The 20,841-nt window shown below is 41.7% G+C and overlaps 2 protein-coding genes across 24 annotated transcripts in view; one reads left to right on the top strand and one right to left on the bottom strand.

Annotated features, from left to right (window-relative positions):
- The window catches only part of SP110 (SP110 nuclear body protein), a 55,749-nt gene extending 47,429 nt beyond the window's left edge, over positions 1-8,320 (bottom strand). For all 10 annotated transcript variants that reach the window (XR_014245888.1, XR_014245889.1, XR_014245890.1 and 7 more), the window contains exons 1-5: positions 8,189-8,320; positions 5,724-5,871; positions 3,944-4,112; positions 1,518-1,784; positions 2-85 (exon numbers count right to left, since the gene is read on the bottom strand). Coding sequence is in view for 7 of the 10 variants with exons in the window: in XM_082396185.1 (XP_082252311.1) it covers positions 2-85; positions 1,518-1,784; positions 3,944-4,112; positions 5,724-5,861 (658 nt within the window). In the remaining 3 variants the exon portion in view is untranslated. The remainder of the gene's footprint in view (position 1; positions 86-1,517; positions 1,785-3,943; positions 4,113-5,723; positions 5,872-8,188) is intronic.
- The window catches only part of LOC309630686 (nuclear body protein SP140-like), a 77,295-nt gene continuing 64,772 nt past the window's right edge, over positions 8,319-20,841 (top strand). For 13 of the 14 annotated variants that reach the window (XM_082396167.1, XM_082396176.1, XM_082396166.1 and 10 more), the window contains exons 1-2: positions 8,319-8,436; positions 12,326-12,478. In XM_082396167.1, the coding sequence (XP_082252293.1) occupies positions 12,447-12,478 (32 nt within the window). In that variant the 5' untranslated portion in view covers positions 8,319-8,436; positions 12,326-12,446. The remainder of the gene's footprint in view (positions 8,437-12,325; positions 12,479-20,841) is intronic. The other variant, XM_082396172.1, reaches the window with a different exon arrangement.

Here is a 20,841-nt window from a genome sequence, read left to right as displayed (position 1 = left end):
CCTGGTACGGGGCCTGATGCAGCACAGGACATCTCTTGAGTGTCTTCTTTATCTTTTATTTGGGGAATCAGGTTGTCACTGGACACTGAGCAGAGGGAGAAAAGGAATTTCAGATCCGAGGACCCAAGAGCAGGAACCAGAAGTGGGAGGAACAAGAACAATCTATTCCAGCAGGTAAAAATGATGGGCCAACCAAACACCAAGGCCCCTCGAGGGTGGGGGAGGGGGACAGGGAACAATTATTTCCTTTCTTTCTTTCTTTTTTTTTCTTTTTTTCTTTTTTGGCTGTGTTGTGTGGCTTGCGGAATCTTAGTTCCCCAAAAAGGGATCGAACTTGGGCCCATTGTAGTGAAAGCGCCAAGTCTTAACCACTGGACTGCCAGGGAATTCCCCAATCGTTTCCTTTCAATCAGTCACTTACTAATTTAATAACGCAGACACTTTTTTTTTTCCTTTGAAAATCTAGAAGATGGACTCTTCCATTGTTATTGGCTTTGGGGTTATGCTAACCTTATTTGGATGGTATTTTTTAGATGGGTGGAGAAAACATCTGGACCAAACAGGGCCCTTTATTCTCGGTATTGGAGAGCTCAGAACCCATGATACCATTTTTGACAGCGGCCAATAATATTCCACAGTTACATTTAATGTAATCAAAGTCCTTTATCCTGATGGTTGGGGGAGATAAATGACACAATTTTAGAAGCTAATCAGGTCCAGCAACCTTTAAACATTTTATCATCTTTTCTAATAATTTCAATAACCTCCAAACCATATAAAAATGAATATGGTTGAAACTGAAAGGTCCCTGTAATCAGAGGGTGAGCAGTCGGTAAGCACTGAGGGTGGGTGTGTTGCACAAGTTACTTTTCAGTTCAGAACAGTGTGTTTTGAGTGTTGGTTTGACAGGGCTCTTGGACGTGACAGCATCAAAGTGGCTGTGGTGGCATCCCTGACAAGAGGTCCTGAGCCGTGTTGGTGCGTCGGCCCCCCTCTCGTTTTTTTCCTTGTCACTCCCAGTTCTTTTTCCTGGGGCTCCTGCCACAGCCCTCTTGGCTTGTAGGTGTGTGTCCTCCCTTCACAGCCACCTTGAGCTGGGCAAATCGGCCCCAAGCAACACTGCCTGAACAGGGACAGGGTAGCTTGGGCGTCTCTTGTGAATTTTCATCACTTATTTGGGATGTCAAGTTGTCATTGGTCATTGAAGACAAGAAGAAAAATCACAGGTTACAGGGACAGGGTGTCAGGGAGGAGAGTGGAAAAAATGTCAGGGGCGGGCAGAGTACCAAGGGCCAAAGGGCAAAGGGTTGGGCTCTTCTAGGGGTGAGAAGCAGGTGTTCTGGGCTCTGGGGCTTACCCAGGCCCCTGGCAGTGCCCACCACCCTTCTTGGAAAGAGCTGTGTATGGTGGTGCGTGCACGGGAAGGAGTAGATCAAAAAGACAGGACCCTGAGGTTCTAGGGCCACAGGCACCCGAGGCTGGGGCTGCACAGGTGTTGGACAGCGTCTGTTTCTCACCTGGAGTGAGCCTTCCTTCCTGGACGATTCCGGGGAGAGCCACGGTGAGGCCAGCAGGGCTGGGCTGCCCGTGCAGGATCTCAGCGCTGGGCTGGGCAGGTGCTCCGGGCTTGCTGACACTGGGTGAGCAGGGCGGGAGGCTCAGTGGGGGGTGTTGGCAGGTGGGCAGCGGCAGCAGTGCCCAGGGGGAGCTCCTTCCTGTTGGGTTGGCTGCGGCTTCGAGAGGAATCGTTGTGATTCTGCTCCACCCTCCGTTGGAAATGACAACTGGGATTGGCGAAGGATCACACATTAGTACCTCGGAATTATCTGGAGAAGGGGATTTCTTTATACTTGACGTTCAATAGGACAAGGGCGTGGAGTCTTTCACTCTCTCACAGGTGCGTAGAACTGAATCATCATCACCTTCGTCCATTTGTGGCCCCTTTAGATTTTCTTTCTTTGATTTGAACATGTAGTGCTATAACAACTGCTTCTCACCTCTGATCTCATACCAAAGTGGTTTCACACATGAAGCTGAGATTGACTTCGTACCCAGGGATTTATTTTCTTTAGTGTTGGCTTCAGATTTTAGACAGTTACGTACAATGCTATAATGTTAAATGTCATCCTTGTTTTAAGAAATAAATATCTCACATCTCCCTGGAGCAAATAAGAGACAATACAAATTCCTTCGCACAGTGTATTAGGACCTCTATATTCTGGTTTCTGCTCATTTCTGCAGACTCCGTTTCCATGCCTTCTTGCCTTGCACCCTGTGATCTGGCCACACCAAACTTCTCTCCCGTCCCCAATACCCCAGGCCCTGGGCTTTCTGCATGCCGTTCCCCTGCAAGGCCAGGGTCGGGTTTCTTTTATGATTCTACTCTATTTATTTCAGAAGTAAAGTTGTCTCAACCCGTGAACAAAAAAAGGAAAGTAAGGCCAGATTTTAGAGAGGGTCCCAGAACAAAATCACAGAGTTGGATCCAGAAGGATGCTTGAGCTCAGCCAGGCCGGGGGTGTGGGGTGGGTTGGAGGTACCTATCAGTGTGTGGGTCCCTCTGACTCTTAGATTTACTTAGCCTGGCCTTTGAGCACATATTTCTCCCAGCACTGCCCTGATCCTGCCAAGAGCTCAGGCCCACGTGCAGCTGTGCCTGCCTCAGGGAGGACTCTTCTCTTTTGCTGCTCCTTTAGCTCAAGGAATCATTTCTCCCTTTGAGGAGGAGCCTCTTAATGGGAAAATGTCAAAGACCAGATGAAGAGCTGTCAACAGTGGTGACTCCACTAATAAGAATGTCACAATTCAGTGTGATCTACCGGTCCTTCCCTTGTTGTTCTCAGATAAATGAACCACGTACTTTGACTAAACTAAGTGATTTTACTGCCTGTTCCTCTTACTCTTGCTACTTTCTTCCCAGCAATGTCATTGCTCTTTTTATACTCCTTTACTTATGCAGCCCTTTCTCTTTCTCAAGGAACTTCATTCTCTACTTCTTTCTCATACCCTCTCTTTCTATCTCTATGTCCACAATTCCCCTTCCTTCCTCTTTAGCTACCTTTCTTCCCTCCTCTAGCTTTACAATCTGCCCTCCAGCTGTCCTCATTTAAAATAGTGATCATAATCTTGGAACCTGGAATTAGGAGACCCAAGTAGGACTCTTGGCTCTGCACTTAACAGACAAGTAACTTTGGGAAAGTTATTCTGAGCCTTAATTTCCTTATGTGTCGTATGGGGATAATAATGACTTCATAGGATTGTTTTAAAGATGACATAAGATAATCATATAAAGTGCTTGGGCTAATGCCTGGCACATAGTAAGCACTCAAAAAACAAACAAACAAACAAACAAAAAAACCCCAAACCAAACCAAACCAAAACAAACAACAACAAGGACCTACTGTGTAGCACAGGGAACTATATTCAATATCTTATAATAATCTATAATGGAAAAGAATCTGAAAAAGAATATAAATATATATATATATATATATATATCTGAGTCACTTTGCTGTACATCTGAGACTAACACAACATTGTATATCAACCATACTTCAAAAAAAAAGATACTTATTATTATCCATCCCTATCCATTTCTCTTCCTCTCTAGCTCTCCTTGTCCCTCTGCCAGACTTGGTCTCTGTCACTTTATGCATTCCCTTCCCTAGAGACTGTCCAGTATGCTAAATTGTACAATTTCCCCCCAACTCATAGAACAGGTAAGACAGAAATATTTGTGTCCTCTAGAAATTCATCTTAAAGAACCAGGGCCAGGGGCTGCTTTTCCTGCCACACTCGTGAGAGAGAATGGTCCATCTCTTCCCAAAGAGAAAGTGGGCAGTTCAAGTGCATATTCCACAAGGCAGAAAACCAGCCCAAACTTTTAGCGTAGCAACTTCTATCATGTTTCTATAGCCCCAAAGTTATTCAAGAAGCCTCATACCCCTTTTGAAGCTCTTGAGAGTCGTCATCAAGTTGGGGTATTCACTCAGGTTTATTCGGCTGAACAACAACTCCAGAAATGACAGACTAAACGTATTCTCCAGTTGAGTGAGGATGTTGTACACGACCCTGGATAAAGGGACCAGATTTCTACAGGCTTCCAGAGATTCCTTAAAAAGTGGAGTAAAGGATTATTATAAATGATTATAAAATGGAATGGAGATTTATTACACACTTGTGGTTTTCTAAGCTCTAAGAAAGTGATTTTGCTCTCTTAAGAAGGAATTTTGTGCAAAATGTCAATAGTCAAATTCTCTAACATAGAGAAATCACAGTTTCACATGTTTACTTTTGGAGCTTCATATATATTGGGATGGTTAGTCACAGGAATTCAGCATTCTTGAAAATAAGGCTCTTGTGAACCTTATTTTAGGTATATTTGAGGGAAGAGAGAAATGTTAAGGAAGGAAAGTGGAGTCAAAGGCTGCTACTGTGTAATTCTCCAAGGCTTTGGGCAGGACTCTTCAGCAATGGACCTAAGAGTTGGTCACAAGTGGCAATTCTGTGGATTGCTTGTTAGCCTCTGCTCTCTCTTTCCTTCTCTCTTGGACTTGAAATGGCCTACATGGGAAATCAGAGAAGTCCTCCTGATGAGAGGTTGGCCAAAAGGAGAAACATGGCAGGAGAGAATCAACTACAAAATACTTACTGAGAAATGACTAGGCTCTGTGAGCTTATCCGAGGGTACCTAGCAACAGATAAGACCAACATGGTGCTACCCGTGTTGGGGGAGGGGCACTGTCAGGTGGAGAAGATGGGCGTTAAATAATAAACACAAATTTAAAAAATACTCAATTCCTATTGATAGCAGTGTTATGAAGGGAAAGCATGGATTGCTATGGGGAAGAATAACGAGGGGGTCTTAATTAGATGAGTGGGCCAAGGACCCTCTCTGAGGAGTGACATCTGAGTTATGATCTGAAAAAGGGTTGGATCCAACCAGGCCAAGACTGGGGGAAGATTGTTCTACCAGTCCTAGCATTTTTCTGGGCTTGGGGCTCAGGAAATGCTTTAAACAACCAAAATTATATGAAAAGAGTGCCATTTTTGTCCACATAGCCATATCTCCCACTGCCTATCTTGCTTCACATCAGAATGGACTGTGGGTCACAAGCTCTTAAGCGTTGGGATGGTACCCTTAGTGGGTTGAATGGTGCCTCCTCATATCCAAAGATATGTCTGCTTGAAACATGTGAAAGTAACCTTATTTGGAAAAAGGGTCTTTGCAGATGTAATTAAGTTAAGGATCTTGAGATGAGACCATTCTGGATTACGGTGGGCCCTAAATCACAGTGACGAGTGTCCTTGTAAGAGAAGAGAGAGGGAGAAGACACAGAGAGGAGAAGGCAGTGTAGAGATGGAAACAGCGAGTTAAGTGAGGTTTCTGTGAACCAGCTTTACCACGGATTGCTGGCACCACCAGAAGACAGGAGAAAGTCAGGGAATGGACTGTCCCTCAGAGTCTCGAGAAGGAATCAACCCAGCCAACACCTTGAGTTTGGACTTCTAGCCTCCAGAACTGTGAGAGAACACATTTCCTTGTTTTAAGCCATCTGGTGTGAGGTCTCCTACCCTGGACACCTTCTTTCCCTGGTAATGACCATTTTTGTCTGGAACTTCCAAATTCTAGAAGCCCTGGGGTGTTGTGGTTTGAGACCTCAATGATCCGGCATTCTTGGTGGGGGCTGGGTTGCCATGGCAAAGCGGTCAATGTGACTTACCTGGTACAGGCTCTCGGTGATGAAGAAGTTGTCTCGGAGGCCTTCGAAGAAGGGAAATGGCTTGTTTATGGCATAAGCAATCTCCAGCTTCTGATGTATAAAGTGCTGTAGAAGAGCCTCTTTCAAAGCCCTGGTCATGGTGAATCTCCTGCGGAAGATGCACAAGAAAAATAGAGAAGCAAAGACTTTGAGGAGTTAGGGGAGCTGCTCTCCGTGTTGTACAGGCATCTCGAGACAGGCATTCTGGTCCCAAAGGCATCCCTTAGCAATCTGAAAAGCCACATCTGCCAAAAAGACTCATGGGTATAGGAAGCAGTGACAATACCCAGCAACAACAGAAGCTGAAAGTGACCAACAATGTGACACTGAAATCCCAAAGGGGCTGCTGGTACTAAATAGAGCTACTATTTACCGTGTGCTTCCTGCACGCCAGACTGTGTACTAAGAGTTTCACATGCAGTAACTTATCCAATCTTCACAAAACCCTTTCAGTTTGGATTGCACCTATTTATATTGTCAAGGACGCTGAGTCATAGAGAGGTTTAATAACTCTCCCTAAGTTGCAAAACTTGGAAGTGGTAGAGAGGGACGAATTCCAGTTTTCTGGTTCCAGGTGTGTAGTCTTAAGTACTATGGTCTGTGGCTACATTGAACTGAGTTAACCAAGATTGCCGGGACTCAGTTTAAGTATACACTAACAATGCTCACACAAAAGGGAATGCTCAAAGACGAGTAGGAAGATGGAAATCTGATAATATTTAGAAACTTTATTAAACCACCTACCATCTCTGACACACAAACAGGCCTGACATAAATAAGAACATGAAGGAGGTGAAAGGCATGATTAGCAAGGTGACTTGACTGATTTATTTTATGTATCAATTTCACATCTCAGAACAGACATGTCTTTTCCCATGCCCATGCGACATTACAATATTTGACCATTTGTAGGCCATGAGAAAATATCGATAAGTTATAATAGGAAGAAAATGTACCTATGATATTCTTGACAAATTGTTAAGAAAAAGGAGTCACTAACAAAAAATTCGATCATCTAGAGATTTTTTTAAAAACAAAACAAACATGGATCCCATTTTTCCAACTTCACTTTGTGTCGAAGAAAAAGTTGAACTGTTAATTAATGACTGTTTCTAGGGATTTAATCCCAGTGGCAGATTGAGTACCCCTGTCTCTTTCTCCTCATTCCCAAATACTTAAGTTTAACAGAAAAAAATATACATTGTAAAAAACAATTATCCACAGCAGTACTAGAAAACAAGAGAAGATGCCATAGGGGGTCTATAGTTGTGATGAAATCCTAGAAGATAGAGAACAGATGGGAAAGGAATCCACCGTTCACCGTCTGCATAGGGGAAGGATATTGCAAAGATCAGCACAGAGCCAGAAAACACCAGAATGATCACATGCTAAGAAGAGGAAGGGGCCCTGGATGACTAATTATACTACAGCATTCAGAATAGAACATCCTCCATAACCCTCATTCTTCATCTGTTATGATTGCCAAGGATGAACATGAAGCACAGAGAGGTTAGGTAACTAGCCCGAGGTATTTGGTGGCCAGGCAGAGCTCATCTGACCAAAGTCCCATTTCTCACCAGTGCATTTTACCATGTCTTATATATGAGCATTCAGGTTTGTATTATGTAAAGGGGTCTGAAAAATGAATAGGCAAAGTCAAACGTTCAGTACGAAAAACAAAGCAAAAGACATAAACAGGCAATTGAGTCAAATGCACAATGAATATGTAAAAAGCATGGTAACTCACTAGTAGTCGGAACAGTGCAAACAAAAATAATTTAATAACGTTTGCCTATCAAATTGGTCAAGAGAAAAATAATAGCAATAATCATAGACAGTCCTGGTGAAGATGTAAATAGGTCCAAACTTTCTGGAGGTTAACTTAGTAATCAGTACCAAAAACTCTAAAATATGTATTCCCTTGAGTCCTAAATTCCACTTCTGGGAATTTATTTCAAGAAAATTATCATGAATGTGCTTAAAGAAAAGATATTAAAAAGTTAATACACTCTAGAGGAAATTAAACGTACTCTCCTTATTTTCTCTTTCCCACTGGCTTCCCAACTACCTCTAGTCACTTGTACAATGAACAATGAATGAGTTGCCCTTTTGGGGCAGAGTGCAGGATCACTCTGCATGGACAAGGAAGGTACAGAGCAAATCTCAAGTTCCATCCACAATCCCAGGCTAGAATTCAGGGAAAAAATAACTGAACTGTGTGTTTGCTCCCCCTCTTCATCCGTCTTCTTTTTAACAGTCTCCTATTAAATCCCATATCCCCTCTCTACCTCTTTGGAAAACATTATGTAACAAAGAAAGAGCCTCACAGTTTAAACTGTTGAGTTTCACCCTGCAGCTGCTGCCAGGACATTAACTGTGAAAGCCAATCACCAAAAGTGAATAAAGCAGCCGAGAAGAAAACCCACCTGGATGCTGAGATTGCTATCTGTTCCTGCCCCCTTCCGGGTCCAGGGGCTGCCTGGGGATGGCTCCTGGGAGACTGCGAGAAGGGCAGGGAGATACCAGTGGGCGAAACAGGAAGTCTGTGCTTTGCCACACACGGTGAGGGCCAGGCTTCTGAAGAAAGGAAAGTGAAAGTAACTGGGCAGACCGCGCAGAGCTAAAGGCAAGGCCGCACGCGGTGCCTGCAGCCTCCCTCCACCTCCGGAAACTCGTGAGTTTCCCAGGGCATTTGGGGGTCGGGGGCGGGGGTTGCTGCCTATCGGGCCCATCCTGGGGAGGTGGATACAAAGGGGAGGAGGCATAGGGTCCAGCCCCAGGGTCCCCGGGAACTGGGAATCCACCATCTATTTGCCTCCTTACCCACTTTTATTTCCCCAGGACTCGTCCTCCTTCTGTACTTTTTGGGGTGATGAAAATGAACCTAAACTGAATTGTGGTGATGGTGATTGTTACACGACTGAATAAATTTACTAGAAATCATCAAACTTAAAAAAACAAACTAAAAAACAAAGGGGAGGTGCGGTGACTCGGAAATGCCTGTACTTTGTCAGGATAATATTATTACCAAAGAAAATTGAAATCAAAGGAAACCTGAATATAAGCTGAAATCATGCAGTGGCAGGCAGCAGAACTCCAGGCAGGAAAGTGTGTCGGAGCCAGGCTGGCAGCTGGGAGCTGGAAGTGTGTGGAAACTGGATCTAGGGCAGAGCCAGGGCCAGGAGAAGACTCTAGGGCAGCCACTGCGGAGAAGCAGGAAATGCCCCCTCTATATATCCGATTAAAGATTTCTTATGTGCGTTGGCATGTAGGGTCTGTGAGAAACCCTTTAATGTAGAAATCTGTTTAACTTTATTTAAATCAATGATTCTCAAATGTATTCGATCCATGGGTTCCCCCACCAGGACACCTATAAGGTGTCCTATCCCTCAGAAAAAAAGATGAGAAACGCAGTTCTAGGGTCCAAGAATCCTTGAAACTGAGGCTAACCTACATGGGCAAGAGCTCAATTTTATTGAAGTATAAAATGCATTCAACTTAAGTGTGCATGTTGATGAGTTTTAACAAATGTATTGGGTTGTCCAAAGTGTTCGTTCAGGTTTTTTCAAAACATCTTAAGGAAAAACCCAAACGAAGTTTTCGGCTAACCCGATAATTACAACCACAATTAAGATATAGACCATTTCCATCACCCCAGAAGGTTCCCTTGTGCCCTTTGCAGATAGCCTCCTCCCCAGCCCAGCATCAGGCAATCACTGATCTATGACGTCTATGATATCTGTGACTATCACTTTTCTATGACTACAGATTTGTTTTGCCTGTATTAAAGTTTTACATAAATGAAAACACACGGCACGCACTTTTTGAGGTATGGCTTCTTTTGCTCATCATAATGTCTGATCACCAGGATGTCACCAACATAACCGACCCGTGTGATGTTCTTTGAGAGGTCCAGGTGATCCAGACACAAGACAAAACTGTAAATGAATAATCTTATCTGCCAAGCGAGAATGAAAACGGTTTCTGATCCTCCTTTTTAATCAGAATGGAAAAAGACACATTTGTCAAATCGATGGCCACATACCATGACCTGGGCTGCGGACCTTTCTGCCTGGTCTGCCTATTTTCTGATTTCAGTCCTCCAGCCTTCTTATAAATTGTGTGAGCTACCCAATATACTTCTAAGAAATTGATTTTCTGTCTGAGTTAGTCCGAGTCAGTTTTGGTTACTTGTACCTCCAAATCCCAACTGATTAAAAAGTTGGTAACAGAGAGTGAATTGTGGGCAACAGATCTTCACAGAAACGTGATCCATCTGGGATGGGTTATCTGACCTGGTAGTGAGCAGCCCACTAGCGCTCAAAGATGGGAGTTTGGTAGACTACGGCGAGTTAATAGCAAATTAACTAATAGCACTGGATTGTGGTCAGGACCCTGCAATTCACACCTATAGTCCAAGTGTCAGATCTCAGCGCACTTAACTAAGTGGAAAGAAATTCTTCAGGTGGAAAGAAAGCACTGACTTGCCTTCAGAGATTATCACCTACTTGACCTAAATCTGGGTGGGAGAACAGAGCAAGGAGGCAGGTCAGAATCTTCTCATCCCTCAGGTCATATGGAAGAAAAAGGAGACAACTCTCCCCCTCCATTAGGAGCCAGGGACCAACTGATGGTCATCAGTGGGCTTGATCCAGGCATCCCTGATCTTATCCCAGAGAGAATGATTCTCTAGTGAACACAGAGAAAAAAAGACAGTGGAAAACAGAAGCTAAAGTTCCTATTGTTATCTGGGCTAATGCAGGATATTGCCAAGTAAGATTTTCTTGTAAATTTGACAGGAATACTCTGTAAGTCCTAGTCTTACCACCATCAGCTGAGGAACACCAAAGGCCTTGTGCTTATAAGCAAAGAAGCTGGCATATTTATGTCAGCTGGTCTAGTCTGTGTCAGGCCTTGTCGGGGACACTGTGCCCAACAGAGGCCAAAAGCCGGGAACAGTGGTGTCCAACGGAGACATAGCTTACTAGCCTCTTTGCCCACCAACGTGAGGGAGAGAGAGGCAGGCAGTCCCACGTGTGTGTAGCAGCTGGTAGGCACACGAACCCTGCCCACTGGCCTCATCATGTCCTGGAATTTGGAATTTGTCCCAGCCAGATTTGTGTTCACTTTTTTGGGGGAAAGAGAACAGACAAGGGCAGAGGGGTAGAAATCTTTTGTCCCCTACCCTTGGCACACATATTTATGCAAATTTTCTAGCACATCTATAATGAGCCAGAAGAAGGCAGATTCAGTGGAACATACTTTGGAAACTTACTACTTTGAGGCTTCCCAGTTCTCACCTGCTTTAGCCCACGGCCCTGACCAAGACCTTGGATTCTACAGATACCTTGACTCCCGTTCATCTCTGTCTTTGACCCATTGTCCTGCCTGGGTTTCTAGTCCTCTGGTTTTGTTTATTAATTTTATTTGTGCTTTGCTCCCATTTCTTTATCTTTCAACTTTATGCCGATGCAGTGTGTTTTTCTAAGTTGCTCCAAATCCTTTACAAAATGAGGGCTGGGTATAAGTGAAAAAATTATGTACAAACATAAATGTAACACACTTGTTAGCTAGCATCATCACATTATTTTTTTTTAATTAATTAATTAATTTATTTTTGGCTGTGTTGGGTCTTCGTTTCTGTGCAAGGGCTTTCTCTATTGTGGCAAGCGGGGGCCACTCTTCATCACTGTGTGCGGGCCTCTCACTATCGCGGCCTCTCTTATTGCAGAGCACAGGCTCCAGACGCGCTGGCTCAGTAATTATGGCTCACGGGCCCAGCTGCTCCGCGGCATGTGGGATCTTCCCAGACCAGGGCTCGAACCCGTGTCCCCTGCATTGGCAGGCAGATTCTCAACCACTGCACCACCAGGGAAGCCCACATTATTCTTTAAGGTGTAGGTAGTCTCAGTTCCAAACCTTTCCTCATCTAATGAGAAGGCTGTCACTTTCTTTGAGATTTCAGTGGCTATTTGGAGCTCAGTTTTTTCCCAAACACTCCTGGCTACATTTGTAAAGTGCCCACGTATTCAAGAAAACTTAGACTTGCACATCAGGTTTCTCTGCCCAAACTTAGCACTTCCTTCTGGTTGTAGGAATTGGGAGGGTTCTTTCTGGCCTCTGGTTGCGTTCCAGAAATTTGAAGACTATTTTCCCCAGCATTTCGGCTCTCTGCAGTCCTGTGTCTGAACACTGGGTCTAACTCGTCCAGTGCAGGCTCAGTCCTGTGCTTGGCCCACCCATGGGCCTAAGAGAAGATCTGAAATGTCTGGCTTTTTTCATCTCACAGTCACTTTGGCAAGACGCAGGAGCAAATGTGGCATTTTCTTCCTCCCCCTCGCCACTATGCCATGTCACCTCAAAACAAATTTGATCTGTTTGAGTTCAAGAGACTTTCCTGCCCTCTTTCCTTTGCGGGAACGAGTAGTCGCCTCTCTTCTCTGGATGCCAGGAAATGGCCCCGCTCCTCCTCCCCGGGGCCGAGAGTGGGCGGAGGGAAGACCAGCGTGGTGGTGCAGCCACGTCAAACGGTTCAGCTATTTCACTTTCCTTTTACCCTTTAGGTGCCGCACCCGAGGGATCCATCAATGGGCAAACTTCCTTGTCAGAGCTCCTGGAAAGGACAGAGGCAGTGAAAATCTAATCAAGAGTGATCTTAGGCCAGCTCTATGGCCTAAGGAGAAGATGGCAAGTGCAGGTACCCCCCTCAGCTGCAGGTTAGTCCTGGCCCCCTGTGTCCAGCATCTCTCCTAAGGCTGGCATCTACACTCATTATTTCTGTCTTCCCAGCCTCGTTCTATAGGTATAAACAGAATGGATGACAAATCAGTAAACAGTGAGGAAGTAAGATTTCAAAAAGTGCAGTGGATTAGCCGTTGCAGTGGAAACTTAAGGACACCCTGACTCACATCACCTTCTTCTTTTCTTGTAACTGCCATGCAGCTGGGTGGGCACTGTTGGAATTCCCTGGTCCCTCTGGGGCTTGCTACAAGGCTGGATGATTCATTGTGCCCTCTGAGCCCTCTCATTTCCCCCATAACCTCCTTGATCCCTACCTCCAAAGACAGCTCTGTCGGTAAGAGTCTTTTCAGACAAATTTACATCCAAATCTAACTCCCAACTGTTGTAAAACCTTTTTCTAGTTTCTGGGTATAGTGGGGGACCAGTTTTGTCAGAGCCCATCTGTGTGGTCCTGAGTCTGAGAGTCAACTCCGTACCTCTGAACACTCGATAAGAGGAACTGAAAGTAGATGGGGCTCAACATGCATGAATGCAAACAGGCAGGGAGGGGGCCGTTGCTTTTTCTATTCTGGGATGTATTACACATCTGGTTAGAGAAGGAGGGAAATTTGTCTTTTAAAAAGAGAAGATATTATTGTCAGCCATCGATCCATTATTGTTGGTAAAAATTAAAGCAATATTAAAGTGTGTGAAAACTCCTCTAAGCTGGGGCTATTTCTGGCGCTGGCTGGGCCCCAAGAAGGCAGCGGCATTGCTACTGGCAGCGGTGCAGTCTGGCAGGTTCTTAGCGCCCAGCATCCTTTCTCTTGGAGGGTGACAGTACATCCCGCCTCTGCTACCCACCTGCTCCTGAGAGATGGGAAGACGAGCCAGTGGAGCTCAAAGTCCAGCCAACCTTTGGCCTCCAGGCAGGAAAAGAAGGGCAGCGAGAGGTGAGGGTGGGGTAATGCTGACCTCATAGAATGGCTTAGGAGGTGTTGCTTCTGCTTATATTTTCTGGAAGAGATTATAGTTGAAATGGTTTAGTAGAATTCACTAGTGATACCATCTGGGCCTGGTACTTTCTTTTTTGGAGAGCTATTAATATTTGATTCAATTCCTTTAATAGATATAGGCCTATTCAGATGATCTATCTCTCTGTGTGAGTTTTGGCAGTTTGTTTCTTTTAAGGAATTTGTCCATTTTATCTTTTATCAAATTTGTAAGGATAGAGTAGTCCATAGTATTATTTCTTTATTATTTTTTAATGTTCGTGGGATTAATAGCGATGACCACTCTTTTGTTTTGATATTGGCAATTTCTGTCTTCTCTTTTTTTCTTTGTTAGCCTGGCTAGAAGTTTATCAATTTTATTGATTAAAAAAAATCAGCTTTTGGTTTTATTGATTTTTTTCCTAATGTTTTCCCATTTTCAATTTTATTGATTATTACTCTAATTTTTATTATTTCCTGTCTTCTGCTTGAATGAGGCTTAAACTTCTCCTTCTTCTCTAGTTTCTTCAGAGGGAAGCTTAAATTATTGATTTAGATCTTTCTTCTGATATATACATTTGAATGCTACACATTTCTAAGCACTTTTGTGCTGCATTCCATAAATTTTGTTAAGCTGTGTTTTCATTTTAATTTAGTCCAAGTTATTTTTAGATTTCTCTTGAGACTTCTTCTTTGATCCTAGAAGTATGCTGTTTAGTTTCTAAGTATTTTGGAATTTTCTAGCTCTATTTCTGTTATTTCTACTTTAATTCCATTGTGGTCTGAGAACATAATTTTCCTGATTTCTTTTCTTTTTAATTTGTTAAGATGAGTTTTACAGCTGAGAATGTGGTATATTTAGGTAAATATTCCACATGAACTTGAGTGGTGTGTGTATTTTGTCATTGTTGAATAGAATAGTCTATAGGTGTCAGTTAAATCAGATTAATTGATGGTGCTGTTCAGGTCACTGTATTCTTACTGACTTTCTGCCTACTTATTCTACCAATTACTAAAAAAAGGGTATTGAATTCTCCAAATCCAAGAGTGGATTTGTCTGTTTCTTCTTGTAGTTCTATCAATTTTTGTCTCATGTACTTTGATACTATTTTGTTAGTTGCCTACACATTGAGGATTGCTGAGTCTTCTTGGAGAAATTGACCCTTTATTTTTATATAATGCCCCTCTTTGTCTCTGACAATTTTCCTTGCTCTGAAGTCTTTCTCTGAAATTAATATAGCTACCACAACTTTCTTTTGATTAACGTTGTCATGGCATATCTTCAGCCCTTCACTTTTTTTTTTTTAAATTAATTTATTTATTTTTGGCTGTGTTGGGTCTTCGTTTCTGTGCGAGGGCTTTCTCTAGTTGCAGCAAGCAGGGGCCGCTCTTCATCGCGGTGCGCGGGCCTCTCACTACTGCGGCCTCTCTTGTTGCAGAGCACAGGCTCCAGATGTGCGGGCTCAGTAGTTGTGGCTCACGGGCCCAGTTGCTCCGCGGCATGTGGGATCTTCCCAGACCAGGGCTCGAACCCGTGTCCCCCACATTGGCAGGCAGATTCTCAACCACTGCGCCACCAGGGAAGCCCCAGCCCTTCACTTTTAACCTATCTATGTTTTATATTTACAGTGGCTTTCTTAAAGGCAACATATAGTTGGGTGTTATTTTTTTTCACTCTGTCAATTTCTGTCTTTTAATTGGTGTATTTAGACCATTCACATTTAAAGTGATTATTCATATGGTGAATTAAAATCTACCATATTTGTAACTGTTTTTTATATTTTATAACTGTTTGTAACTGTTTTTTTTATTTGTAACTGTTTTTTATTCATTGTACTTGTATTTGCTTCCATTTTTTCTTCCTTTCGTTTTCTGCCTTTTGGTTTTAATTGAGCATTTTGTGGCTCCATTTTCTCATCTCTCTTAGTATATTGATTATACTTCTTTTAAAACATTTTATTGGTTTCCCCAGCGTTGGCAATATATATTTACAACTAGCCATATCCACTGTAAATTACAATATACTGCTTCATGGTCAGTGCATGCATCTTACAACAAAATGTTACCAGTTCCTCCCTCCTGTCCTTTTTAACACTGCTGTCTGTCATTTCACTTATCCATTTACTATAAATCACATAGTTGTTCTTATCACTTTGAACAAACAGCTATTTCTTAGATCAACTTAGAATAGGAAAAAAATTTTTAATTATTTATTCCTATTCCTTTATTCCATTTATTCCTTCTCAGATGCTCTCCCTTTCTTCATGTAGATATGAGTTTCTGACCCATATCATTTTTCTTCTGCCTGAAGAACTTCTTTTAACATTTCTTTCATGGTAAATCTTCTGGCAATAAATTACCTCAGTTTTTGTTTGTTTGAGAAAACAGTGAACATAGTTAACCAAGTGCTGGCTCTGAATTCTTAATTTCAAAGGATATAAGAGTCCAGATTGGAGGGTTTTTAAAAAAATTTTTTTTATCACTTCAAATTTTTATCTACATTTTCTCTTGCATGGTTTCTGATGAGAAATCTGATGTGATTTTTATCCTTGTTTCTCCAAGGGTAAGGCTCCCTGCCCCCTCTCCCCCTCTCTTCCTTGGGGGAGACATTTTCTCTTTGTCTTTGGTTTTCTTCAGTTTGAATATGAAATGACTCATAGATACTTGGTATTTATCTAGTTTGGTGTTTGCTGAGGTTCTTCGATCTGTGGTTTGTTGTCTGTTATTAATTTTGGAAAATTTTTGGCCATTACTACTACCAATATTTCTTCTCCTCTCTTTTCTCTTTCTTCTCCTTCTGGTATTCCACTTATATATATCTATTCTTTTTGGTATTCTTGGATATTGTGTTCTGTTGTGTTTTTTTCTCCTTATACTTTTTCTCTTTGTATTTTAAGTAATTTCTATTGACATATCTTCAACTCATTGATTCTTCCTTCAGCCATGTCTAATCTACTGATAAGCCCATCAAAGGCATTCTCCATTTCTGTTGTAGTGTTTTTGATTTCTAGCATTTCCCTTTTCGTTATTTCTTTGAGTTTCCATCTTTTTCCTTACTTAGCCGTATGTTCTTGCATGTTGTCTGCTTTTGCCACTAGAGCCCTTAACATATTAATTAGTCATAGTTATTCTAAATTCCTGTCTGATAATTTGAAAACCTGTCATATCTGAGTCTGGTTTTGATGACTGCTTTGTCTCTTCAGACTGTTTTTTGTCTTTTGGTATGCCTTGTAATTTTTTTGAAAGCCAGATGTGATGTATCAGATAATAGAAACTGAGGCAAATAAATGTTTACTGTGAAGTTTTATGTTAACCTGGCTAGGAGATGGGCCATGTTTAATGTTTTTTCTGGCTTTAGGTGACAGAGGCTTCAAATTCCTCTAATGTTCTCATTTTGTGTCCCCTATTTTTTTGGATTTCCCTAAGAGCTCATTAAATAGAGCCTTGCAGCTCTTTCAGCTGTAATCCTCCATTATTATACTGGAGCCCTATTGATGTAGTGGTAGGGTACTGGGGAGAGAAAGCATTCTTTAATCTTATGATTAAATCTCAATCTTGTAGTGGAACTGTGTTCCTGGACTGTAAATTTTAGAATGATTTCTTAGCTATTTCCCCTTCCCTCACCCCATTAAATGAGACAGAAGCCTAGAAGGAGCTGGATTTTGGTAACTGACCTTCCCCTAGGTCAGATAAGGCTTGGGCAAAGCGTTTTCTTCTGGAGAGTAGACCCTTGTTATGGAGAATGCTCTGGGCTGTTTTAAAAAGTTTCCTTTTCCCCTCTCCCTCTGCCAGAGCAGAGGATTTTTCTTGGCTCTTCACCATGAGTACCTGGTGGGGTTCCTGGAGGTAAAACCCACAAAAGATTGGGGGCTCTCCTAAGACAGTGGTCCCTAGGAGTTTCTCATTCTCATGTAAGTCCACACTCAGCCTCCAGCAAGTCATCAAACTTATCATTTAAGTGTTCCTATGGTCTGTGGCTCTAGTGGCTTCCATTCCAGGTAGCTGATCTCATCTGTGATTCTCTGGACTTGTCTATCAATCCAGTTTCTGGGGTGACAGTTTGACCTATGGCCTCAAGTTTCCTGTACATGCCTGAAATTCATTGGTTTTCAGTTTTTTCAGCTTTTTTATTTTTGTAAGGATAGGAGTGATGACTTCCAAGGTCTTTGCAATGTTAGAGCTGAAGCCAAAAATGAACTTTTTAAACCACTGCAAGTTAGATTTGTTTCTTAAAACAAAATTTTTGTTTTAAAATTTTGATTTATTGTAGTATCGTCTTATAGCTAGAACATGTACCTATTCAATTTTTCTTTATTATTTAGATCAATTCAGGGCCAAATACTTGGTATGTTCTTGTGTTTAAGACCGAGTTATTAATACATATTTTTGCAATTTTTAAAACTTTTATCCCACATATCTTTTTAAATATACTTGAGGAGTTAAAAATTGAAAGTGAAATTTTGTAACAACCATGAAAGATTTGTCTATTAGCAGTCTTAAATGTTGTTATTAAAATACATATATTGTGAGTTTTGCTTTCTATCTTGTTTGCCTTTGTCTAATGTCACTTGCCCATTTTTTGACTTTTAACATTTTTAATGTCACTTTGTTTTTTGTTTATCTTTGGTAGTTAGACTCTATTTATACTTTATTTCATTCATACTCTAAGATGGTAATTTAATCTGTTTTAAATGACATATGTCTTTTGCTTATAAATTTTGGGGGCACTTTTAATATCTAATGTCTCTTTGTTTTCTCTGTTTAAGAAAAACAGTATGTTTTCTTTACTTTTATTCTTCTGTAAGATTTATAGTCTCATTTTGACTCTATTTGTTACCCTTATGATTTCTAATTAATTCTCAAATATATATTGGGTTGGCCAAAAATTTCATTCGGGTTTTCCCATGAGATGTTATAGAAAAACCCAAATGAACTTTTTGGCCAACCCAGTGTTTCTCTGATTGATAGCATCAAATGTGAAACCATGCCATTTGAGTTTAGCATCTTTGAAATAAATCATTTAACTCAGTTTTTTAACTTGCCCAGATTCAGTTTGTTAAAATTTTTAATATACTCTGAAGTTTTAGATTAAGATTACTATAATTTTACTACTGCATACAGTATATATCCTCTTTCTAGAACAAGGCTTCTCAAATTTTTTGATTTTAGGACCACTCTACATTCTTGAATATTATTGAGAATCCAAAGAGCTAGTTTTTGTTAATGTAGGTTATACCTATTACTATCTACCATATTAGAAAGTTGAACTTTGAACACTTAAATATATTTATTTATTCATTTTAAAATAATAATAATAATGAACTCAGGGGCTTCCCTGGTGGCGCAGTGGTTGAGAATCTGCCTGCCAATGCAGGGGACACGGGTTCGAGCCCTGGTCTGGGAGGATCCCACATGCCACGGAGCAACTGGGCCCGTGAGCCACAATTACTGAGCCTGCGTGTCTGGAGCCTGTGCTCCGCAACAAGAGAGGCCACGATGGTGAGAGGCCCGCGCACCGCGATGAAGAGTGGTCCCCACTTGCCGCAACTAGAGAAAGCCCTCACACAGAAACGAAGACTCAACACAGTCATAAATAAATAAATAAAAGAACGTGAATTTAAAAAAAATAATAATAATAATGAACTCACTACCTGCTAACATAAATGACCTATTTTATGAAAAATAACTGTCTTCTACAATAAACTAAATTAGTGAGATTAGCCACCCTTCACATTTTTGCAAATCTCTTTAATAGCTAGTGCTGTAGAAGACAGCTGGTTTCTCCTATCTGCTTCTGCATTCAATCTATTGTGATACCACAGGCCGTGTATTCTCTGGAAAAATCCACTATACATTTGTGAGAGTATGAGAGAGAAAAAGCGTAAATAACATCTTAGTATTATATGAAAACAGTTTTGACTTTGATGACACCTGAAAGGGTCTTGCACAAAATCCCAGGGTCCCCAGACCATGCTTTGAGAATCACTGTTCTAAAATAATTTTTGAGATGTACTTTTTTTTCTCAAATGAAATTTACAATTTTTAGACGTCAGTATTTTTTTTTAATAGACCTTTATTGGAGTATAATTGCTTCACAATACTGTGTTAGTTTCTGTTGTACAACAAAGTGAATCAGCCATATGCATACGCATGTCCCCATATCCCCTCCCTCTTGAGCCTCCCTTCCACCCTACCTATCCCACCCCTCTAGGTCATCGCAAAGCACCGAGCTGATCTCCCTGCTATGCTGCTGCTTCCCACTAGCTATCTATTTTACATTCGGTAGTGTATATATGTCGATGCTACTCTCACTTCCCCCCAGCTTCCCCCTCCGCCCCCACCCCCTGTGTCCTCAAGTCCATTCTGTATATCTAAGACATCAGTATGTTAACTGGTTTTAGTGGTGTCTTCCACTTCTTTCATTGATATAACAGAACTTTGCTGGTATTGATTTCCTGATTCTCTTATTGTAGGGTATCAGCAAATAATTTGTTCCCGACAGTATGTCAGTAAGAATGGGGTAGATTATTCTATTGGAACAAACATTTCTAAAATCTCAGTGGGTCACCAGCTGCTTAAGGGAACCCTCATCTTGGACTGTCTCTAGCTGATGAACAGCCGCCATCTGAAATGACAGCCACCGTAGCAGAGAAACAGTGAGCATGGCTCACAGGTGCTGGCTCCAAATTCTTCTGCCAAAGCTACACCCATCAGCCCGAGGAGGCAGGAGGGTGCAACCCTACCTTTGCCCAGAAGTAAAGAAAATAGAGCATTGAAAACTGTGTGACCAACACAGAGGGTGCATGAGTAAAATGTTTTCTGAGCCTCTGCACAGCTATTTTGCCTTCACACATGAATGATTGAACAGGGGGTATATTTTTTAGTCATTTCCTTTTACTTCTGAATCTACACACTTGAGTGACTACTTTAGACATTTAGATGTTTCAAATTTACTTTTCATTTTTCCTTTAGAATTTTTTTTTTTTCCAGCTATGTGCTGGGGAAATTCCCTTGTCTTTATCTTATGACCATTTTAGTTAAACTTTAAAAAAAAAATTCCAGCAATCACTTTAAATTTCCAGGCCCATTATCTTATTTTCTTGTTTTTTCTTCATGTCATCCTGGACATAATATCTTCTCCAATGTGTATGAAAATCGTTTTTTAGAAACTCTCTTCTGTTCCCTGTAATATTTCTATTTGTTCTGGAGTCATTTTTGCCCTCTGCCCCTTTGTGCTGTTAGTTTCCACAAGTATCTGTGGCCTGTTATTGTTTGTTCATTCTTAAGGGTGAGGCACTGATAAGCTAGCTTGGAACTGCATTTAATGAGATGGGCTTGAAAACCTGTGACTTTGCTGGGTAAATCCC

This window comes from Balaenoptera borealis (genome assembly GCF_965194805.1).
Source record: "Balaenoptera borealis genome assembly, chromosome: 6".
Taxonomy (NCBI): Eukaryota; Metazoa; Chordata; class Mammalia; order Artiodactyla; family Balaenopteridae; genus Balaenoptera; species Balaenoptera borealis.
The sequence above is the reverse complement of the archived record's forward strand: the minus strand, read 5'-3'. Positions and strand labels throughout refer to the sequence as shown.